The sequence below is a fragment of the Lepisma saccharinum genome, chromosome 12 (assembly GCF_977018435.1).
Source record: "Lepisma saccharinum chromosome 12, izLepSacc3.1, whole genome shotgun sequence".
Taxonomy (NCBI): Eukaryota; Metazoa; Arthropoda; class Insecta; order Zygentoma; family Lepismatidae; genus Lepisma; species Lepisma saccharinum.
Genome location: NC_139240.1, coordinates 30,865,872 through 30,875,039, shown reverse-complemented (window position 1 = coordinate 30,875,039; position 9,168 = coordinate 30,865,872). Strand labels below are relative to the sequence as shown.

Genomic DNA, 9,168 nt, shown 5'->3' with positions numbered 1-9,168 from the left:
TAATTTATGCTTTTAATGTAACATCTAACTAAACACGTATGCTGAAATTGAGAAATAAATACTCACAGAACTAATGTGACTAATGTAATGATAGAGCGAGAATAACATAAACGTAGATTTTAAACTACGTACAACCAAGACCATCTCGGGCCGCAGCATTCAATCCAGACATCATATGGAGGCGGACGTCTTAACGCTGTAAATCCGTTATCGTAGGAAGACAATATTTTATCGTAGAGAATTGAAGTTTGTGTGTTTCAGATTGAGAAGGTGGTGATAGTACAAAACGGGTTGAATGTAAATGGTTAAAACAATGCGTCGTAGTAATTCAAATATAATAAGTTTCATTAAAACACGTTAAATAAATTTTCGAGCCCGACTTCGCGACCCACGCAGCAGTGAGTCGCGCCAAATAGGTTGAGAAACGATGTTCTAGAACCTTTTGGAAGGCTCTACAACCTTCCAGAACCATTTTTATTGTAAATTAAATTATCTTTCAATAATATTCTGTACTTCGTTAGAAAGAAACAATTTAATATTATTTGATTTAGCTGAAATTTTACACACAGTTCTTCTACGCGGATTGGAACAATTTTGAGGGTTGGGAGATGAAATATATATATAGGTTTAGAAAATCATATACATCTAAGGGACATCCAACTACGCACTGAGTCCAACACCTCGAAGACCAAGTGCAGTAGGTTGTTTGTCTGCCCGTAGCTCTGCAGTCGCGCAATGGCCAAGCTCGCAGCCCAAGCAGTTACGTCACGGTTGTCGTGGCAACCAATGTAACACAGCTACCTTTGTGTGCAGGGATATCGCTTCCCCAGCTAGAGCTCTGCACTTCCGGATGGATCGGTGCGGCAGAAGCTGTTGTCGAGGGCGCTCAGACTACAAGGCATGGATACGTTTCTTTTGACATTGATATACGAGTACGTGATAAAGATAAGTTAATAAAAAGCATTGTGAACGTTTATAGCCCCATCTAGTTCGCTGCACTCCTTGACCCTCTCTGGACTCATGGTTACGAAGTGCAACACCGACTCGTCTACTTCGTTGTGTCAAGTAGTGTATTTGGTGTATGTGCCGTTCCCACTACGTTCTTGGGCGGTGTAGTGTGTGGTGTATGATCACATGGTGCGTGCTAACTAATCAAATGAAATTTTAAAGCAGCAGACAGGCATTTGTTGTATCTTCTGAACTTGAACTATTCGTCTAGTTGGTCGAACGTCATTTCCTTGCACCAGCCTTACACCGGGCTACACCTGCACTACACCTAGTGTCAAAAATGCAGCGAACTAGACGGGGCTAGTATGTGGTGAAGTGTCAGTAAACCTACTTCACCTGAATAACCGTTACTGTTGTAGTTTTTTTTTATTTACGATATTCTTCAAACAAAAAAAACAATTGATTGTAGACGTTCCATTATGTGCAATAAATCTAAAGAAATTTGATTTTTTTTTACAAATATATCACTTTTCTTCTCTGACCAACTTTATTCTAATATTTGCAGGAATTACAAAGACTCCTTATTTGGATGCTGAAGTGTTCCAAATTCTTCACAGAGAAATGCCAGATGAGCGTCGCAATAGAGATCAATTAGTTGTGCCTGAAGGTCGATGCCGCCACAGTTGATAGAAGTGGTATTGCGTGGTGTTCCAGGAGCCCAGTTATGATACATTAAATTTAGATCACCGCCTGCAGAATATACACGTATGTACAGTACATATAAAAGAATCGTAATGTATATAGTATTTTACACTTTTATCAGGCAATATACATGGTGGGGCAGAAACAATTAGACGATTTAAATTTGGTGCCATGCTGACATCTTTGTAAGTGACGTGGTGAAACTCATGTAATTTAAAGCTTTCTGTTGCAATGCAACGTTGTTTGGAAGAGCATCGAGCGTTTACTGCGGAAACACTGAGGACTACGCTGAAATGTTTCTGCCACTCAGTCCACATTTTCCGGTGATTGTTCAGTTCGAGGACGACCGTTGCTGAAAATCGATGCAGTAGTCCTGAACTGGGCGACGCAATTCAATATTGTCTGGAGTGTCGAAACCTTTCCATTCCTTCCAATGTCAAAGTGTCATCGAAAAACATACTGTTATTGCAGTAGAGTCATCAGTGCTAAAAAACAACTTTTCCAGCAAACGTTCAAAGCTCTTCGAACCGCTCCACCCAGGAATATATGTTTCCCCACCCCACTTGAAAAATGTCGGTATGGTGCCAAATTTAATTCGACTAATTGTTTCTGCCACACCCGGTACATATTTATTAATAAAGTACTTGTAATCTAGGGTATACAAGTAACTTCTACTTTACTACGTCTGACTTACTTGGTTATTTAGTTACTTTCGTGTGTCGTTCATTCTAAAATCCTAATTTTTAAAGTGAACTATCGAGTTATCGAATCTTTCCGTTTCATCAAATACGCAATTCAATATGACAGTCTATGCTTTCTAACGGTTTTTAGCTATTTCACCATCTTTGCTATTTATGACAGGCTCGTACCAAGGATTGTTTTGAGAAGGAGTTGCAGATCCCAAAATGTAGAACAAAGAAAATATCATAAATACTGTTGGAGTATTAGATATGACCACCAACGTTATGGTAGTATTGCAGGCTGAAGCCTTGCATCTGGTTATACAACTACAATTACCAAATATTACAGACTGCAGATTTCTGGAGCCTGCCTGTCTCTACAAACAGCCCTCTTAATTATTCAAGGACAAAACGAAAATTCTTGTAAAATCTGAAAGATTGCCAAGGTTATGATTTTAGGTTTTTACACGAGGGCTGCTCAATAAAGAATGATAATTAATTTAATTTCACAAAGTACCTTTACTCGTCATACACACATATATGTACATGTTGTCAAAAAGTGAACTATTACTATTTAATTTTGCTTAGTCTGACACAATTTTTGATGCCACCATTGGATTCTGGAACCTCCAAAACATAGAGTTTGATTACAGTCATGATCACATAGCTGAAAGAGTTAGTTTTTTACTTTTCGCGGCCATATTAGCCGCCATATTTAATATTATATGATCAAGTGTTTTTTTAAATTCCCTATTATATAATATAGTTATAAAATTGAAACTTAGGTGAAAATAAGATGTCATGAAACATAAATGTATATAATGAAGTAACAGGTTTTAGGAATAGAATTTTCGTCATGACCGCCATTTTGATGACGCCATTACAGACAAACAAGGGCTTAAAATCTTGGGGTCTGGGGCGTTTTAGGTTCAGGAATAATTATAGTATCTGTACCCCAAAGGGCATGTTTTCCGTCAGAAATGAAATATTTTTCGGTAATCCGACCCCACTAGATCATTCTTTATTGAACAGCCCCAGTTGGTTCATTAAAACATTTCCTTGTTCTAGGTCGAGGTGGGGTGCGAGCCTGATTTATGACACGTGTAAGTAAGTGCTATAAAAGGATTCACACTTACCCAGAACGGTTTGGTATACTCCTTGCACAATCCTGTCGTGAAATCCGATGTAAATTATGGTCTTGAACTCGGCATTGTCGCTAATGTTGTAGGAATTCACAATGACTTTGATTTCGGCTTCCTCCTCTGCTGAATCTACAACGGCCAGATGAGCGCCCTGCAGTGAGCATATTGCTGTTGCTTCATCCCAAGTGATTGGTTCAGTGTGGAAAATGTAACGGCCGACCTGGTGTCCAGGCTCGAAGGGAATTTCTCTGCTTTCACGTTCTTCAGTGTTGGAGAGAATACATAGAATTTAGAGCCATGCTAATTGGTGGATTTAGTGAGAGGGGCAAAATGATTAAATGATAAAAGTATTTATAGCATTATACAAGGTGTTCCAAAAGTCACGCAACCAAAAATTTTGAATACACGGAATTTTTGTTAAAAGCGCGACATGAATGGAACTTTCACAGGGTATTAACCTTGTCTATGTTGATATTTTTTTCACATTAAACAAGAAAATGATTCTCTACACAAAAGTTCAGTATGGGTAAAAATGTACTGTGTAAATAACTTTTTTGTAGGAAGTAAGAAATGACATGAATAAAAGGCAGCTATAGAGTCGCTTGCAATAATTTTCTGTATGGATTGATGGTCTCTTTGGGTATTTATCGAATTGATAAAAGAACAATACGAATTTATGCATTACACAGGATTTATAGGGTTAAACATATTCATAATATGGTATGTATTTTTTCCGAAATTACAAGCTGTACTGGCAACATTGGTCCAGAGGACAGTACCAGGTGTACCCGACATCTGGCAATGTTATTCAATCAATGTCCAGATGGAACAAAACATTTGAAGTTTATCTGAAAAAAGGTGAGGTCAGTTAGTTTTGTACGAAAAATTTCAACTATTTTGTTTCGTGTCTCGATCGCTTTTTAAACATAAGATGCGTACGTTCAAAGTCTCGGTTGCGTGAGTTTTAGGACACCCTGTATCACAATCAATAATAAATATTTGAGCAATCCTTTTGTAGTAAATGAACAAAGCAAAGTTTAGCGCAAATACATAAATAGGAATTAAATTTACGAGACGCTTAAGTAAGTCGATGGCTGTAACCGAACCCGCGACTTGATGGTTACAAGGTAAAAACATTAATTGATTGACACAAAGCAAAACTATTCTAAGTCAAATATTGCCAATGTTTTTGACTATTTCGGCTGATCAAATGATGCTAATACAAATAACTTACAACTGCTTCTTTTTCACACGAGAATAGAATTCTTTCTCCTTATAATCAAAGGGTTCTGGGTTCGTTTCCCGGTGAAGGAAAATTGTGGAGTGGTTCGGATTCCACTTTGAAGGTTTCAGTCCCGATTGGTTATCTGACCACAAATTGTTAAAAATATCTGCACATTTTATTTCCAGTGTGATGTCGTGTCATATTCTGTGATTCTGTGCCCTTCCCAGAAATGAATTTTAGTTTCGGCTATGACCACTCAAATGTCATTCAAATATTTCAAACGAATGAAAAGTTTGTGATTATCAAATCTCTGTACAGTATCAGATATTAAATTTTCTTGTACAGAGTGTAAATAGTATAAGGAAAAAGGTGACAGTTGAACTGTTTTCATTTTAAGATATGCACGTATTATCTATCGTGATAACTCAATTGCCCTCATTCACAATCTTCTCAATCTTCTGTTGTCTTTATCAACATCAAAGGTTAACATTCAACTTTCTAAAGGCAATTGCAAAACGGGTGTATTAATAGAACCACAGATAAACGTATTTCATAATACGTTAATCTTTGATATAACACTACTCTCCCAATCTATGTATTGCATATACGCAGTGACCGCAATTGTTACTAATTTTGGTACGGCGTTTCTTGTATTTAACGGCGCTTTCCAGCATCTTTCGGCTAATTGTGGCGATGAGGATAAATGATTTGATTGATTGATATACAGGACAGTCCGACAGAGGATTATACTGGCAGAGAATTCAGACGCCAGAGACTTGTTAGTCTGTAGAATGAGGTGCAGGTGTTCTATGTAGATGAGAGGTTGACAAATAGGTATCTTTACAAAGGGTCACCCTTTAGATCGACCTATTAAGAAGAGATTAGATAAGACATCCATTGCGACAGAAGGCTTGAAGTAGAACAGAAGATTGAAAATAATACCTTTGTCCCTTTGTAGTGTAGATAAGTTGCAGCAATACTTAAAATAACATCGGCTTATTTTTGGAGTAACTGTCTCTGTGTGTGTGAAAGTATATATACGTATCAAAATAACAACTAAATCTACATTTAGTTTTTAATTTTCATATATATTTCATCACTGTAACAAATATAAAAACAGCCATCTTACCTGATAATATTGTATTTATCAACTGATCAGCTGACACGAGGAAAGGAATCAATAAAAAAGCAGCAATTACTCTGTCCATAGCTTTCGAAAATATTTCTACAACGAGTAAAGAAAAAGTTGTCATTAAAATTTATTCATTAGGAAATAGAACTTGACGGCATCATGCAATTCACTTTGGAAAGAGACAGCTTAATAAGCGTGATAAAGTCTGCCAAACATAAGAAACTAGATACCAATTCTACTTAAGAACGTGCATTCTAACTGGTAAAACTATACAAGCAGTCACCGCTTACGTTTATCCTAAATCGGTAATTATATATTTTGGGCAACAGGTATGCGTAATGATTAGAATAAGCAGAACACGCTAAGAATGTACTCTATCCAGGGAATCTATGGGGCAAGGCCGCGCATAACTGCAGAATAGAGGAGAAAGCGAGTGGGCGAAGCGAATTAGTACACGCCACTGCAAACAGCTGGTAGCTGCAGTCGCTTTCCCACCTCCACGCAATTCCCTTTACTCTCATGTGTTCGTTGGTCGAGCCGTCTTGAGCCATTACTTGCGCAGAGGCTTGGATTAATTCGCACACTCCAGATATTCCAGGGAGAGACTTTATATGCCCGTCTCCACCCGCATACATTCGAGGGTATGCGCTTAAGTTATGGTAACTAAAAATACATGAACGTCTTTCCCACGGACGTTCCCCAGTTTTGATTTCCTCGTGACTTCATTTGGTGAAAAGAACATATAAATACATTACTGCAAGTTACAATGTATTAGTATAATTCGCAGGATCTCGTACCCGGCTTGTTTGGTAGTCCCAGAACAAACCCGATTTACAAAGTTTGATAATATGATACTTGTTTTGTGGTCGTTTTCTTAGGTACAGTATGTCGTGTGTGTTTGTGTGTGCGTGTGTAAAGGAAGAGTGAAATTTATTTGATTAAAGGTAATAAGGCAGGGAGAAGAAGTTTATCGAGTGAGAGGGTTAACCGTTTGGATTTTGGCTAAAGTATGAAGTGCGATAAGGGGAATATATGGTATATTGAGACCGCCTCTATATTTACTATTCTGGAGACTCCAGGAGAGGTTAATTCCTGGGATTCGTCAGGATAGCAAGGCTATTAAAGAAGAAGGTTATAGAAGAATAGTATTTAAGAGAAATGGGTAAGTTAAGAGTTCTAGATGTGTGTGTAATTCTGTCTTGGTTTTGGTAAGATTCGTCTTGCATGTTTCTTTTCCTGTTTATAATTATATAGTGTATAATTAACATTAGCTGCTTGCTGCACATATAATGATGTTAGATAATTCTATATATAGAGGTGAGTTTCATGTGACGTCACGATGCGCGTAGCGCATCAAGGAAATATCAACCACGTAGCGTTCGTAATACGAGTAATATGCACGGTATTTTCTACTGTTACGGCGGCCGGTCCTCATCCTGGCAAGTAAAGTGGGGAGCGGAGATTAGCCGCAGACCAATCAGACAACAGTGGTGGCGCCGAAAGTTACAAGGTCGAGGAGGGGAGGTGCAGCGCGCACCTCGTTCCACAGGCTGCTGCTGTTTTGGTTGCTTCCCCGCTCCCCACTTCCCTTGCCAGCATGAGGATTGGCCGCCGTAACAGTACAAAAAAAAAAGACTTTCAGTATCTCCCGCTTGCCAGCTTGAATTCCGTATGCTTCTAATAACTGGCCTCAACCATGGCTTCTCGAAGCCACAATGCAACAGTTTGTGACGTAGGTGAAACACACCTCACGTCTTCTCTTCCACACATATTTCACCACTATCCACGGTTTCTGTAAAGGTAAAAAGTACACATTCCTCATGTGATCACGATAATCATACCTTGAATCACTTCGAAAAAGAACATACGTACAGTCACGGACACTACTGGATTGTAAAAACCATATTGATTTTCAATGGGCTCAAAACAACCCAGAAGTGTCCGTGACTGTACATAGAATGCTTACCCGACAGGTTTTCAATGTAGGATTTGATCTTTTTGCCCGAAATATGGCGGCGGGTGCGATTTCGCGCAATGAATTGTGGGTGAAATTGTTCGCTGAATATTATACATTGAAGGGCTTTACTATAAAGATTAATATAGCTACACGGGAATCGGACAAGGAAAAAAAATCAGATGTACTCCCCCTTTTAGTTTTTAGAATTAAGTATAATATTTCAATACATGATTTTCAAGAATAGAATTGTGGTTCAGTGGAAATTGTACCTAGTCTTATATATGTTTAAATACTTACAAGATCTTGCTCACAAGAAATCTTATCAGCTCGCTTTACTAATTGAAGTGCGCACCTGTGACAACAAGGAGGTGTGATTATAAGAGATATCTTCAGTCCATAATATCACTTGTTCGGATTGGTTGAATAGCTAGATGATAACTCACACGAAAATGACAGGTTCTCTGTACAAGGTAAAAGGTCGCCAAGCACATTTATCTGTAATGAAAACCTAGAAGTGGATGAACATAGAAAGAGGGAATTCTTGCATTGAGATACGAAGGTCATACCAAAAACAGTGGCGTGCGGTGCATTTTATACTTGGGAAAGCAGCCTCAGAAAAAATATGAAAATCGAAACTGTCTTGAAGGTGAAAGACAGTCTTTCTCTGATTTTGTAAATTCGTAAGTAATTTCTATAAATTTCCTTTGCTTTCAAGTGTGAAAATGTTATTTTTCAATCGACCACCTTCATGCATTCTATGTTATTGTTCTGCCAAGAATCATAGTTTTTTTGTGTATATTGTGTTCCAAATCTTTAATTATATTTTTAGAAAATATTTCGCTGATCTGCCTAAATGCTGGTAATGGCATTATAAGGTACAAAAAATTATATGTACGCTTGCAACAGATACAGCAGCAGACCTTGCTGATGTAGTGCGATTGCATATCAGCCTTTGCCGATTGGGGTATCGTGCATAGAAGCTGGCCTGTTATTGGATAGTTCAAGGTCACCTAGTCCCATTTTTATGCCTTTCTTCCCTTTCATCCGGAGCAGTGACGGCGATTAGAGGGGGGTTGCCCCACCAGTGTTTGCCACTTTTGCCCCCTCCCCACTATGCTAAACCTTATCTACCAAGGAAAAGTAAACTAGCTTTGCCCCCCCCAAGTTTGGAACCCAATCCCCGCCACTGTTGGGCGAAATACACAGCTGTTTTGTCAAATCTCCACAAAATGCTGCTAAGGGTTTAGATCTTGCAAACGAAAGGACTGTGAGTGAAATGAATACTCGTTTCAGATGGTAGAAAATTATTATAATTATCTCTTCTGTATCCTTCAGTGACCAATATTACTTGTAACAAAATATCAGAGAACCATATTTCGTTT

At 38.3% G+C, this 9,168-nt stretch overlaps 1 protein-coding gene across 1 annotated transcript; it reads right to left on the bottom strand.

Annotated features, from left to right (window-relative positions):
• Positions 1 to 1,496: 1,496 nt before the first annotated feature.
• Positions 1,497 to 8,120, bottom strand: LOC145996422 (hemolymph lipopolysaccharide-binding protein-like). The gene is made up of 4 exons (XM_083132888.1): positions 8,084 to 8,120; positions 5,827 to 5,922; positions 3,467 to 3,733; positions 1,497 to 1,698 (listed from the first exon to the last, which is right to left on the bottom strand). Exons 2-4 carry the CDS (start codon positions 5,903 to 5,905, stop codon positions 1,517 to 1,519), a joined length of 528 nt encoding a protein of 175 aa, XP_082989014.1. The 5' UTR covers positions 5,906 to 5,922; positions 8,084 to 8,120; the 3' UTR covers positions 1,497 to 1,516.
• Between the last annotated feature and the right edge of the window lie 1,048 nt (positions 8,121 to 9,168).

Coding starts and splice junctions, on each gene's coding strand:
- LOC145996422 (XM_083132888.1), bottom strand. CDS start 5,905: ATGGACAGAGTAATTGCTGCTTTTTTATTGATTCCTTTCCTCGTGTCA. Junction 3,734..5,826: donor GATAAATACAATATTATCAG/GTAAGATGGCTG, acceptor CCAACACTGAAG/AACGTGAAAGCAGAGAAATT. Junction 1,699..3,466: donor AGTATACCAAACCGTTCTGG/GTAAGTGTGAAT, acceptor TATATTCTGCAG/GCGGTGATCTAAATTTAATG.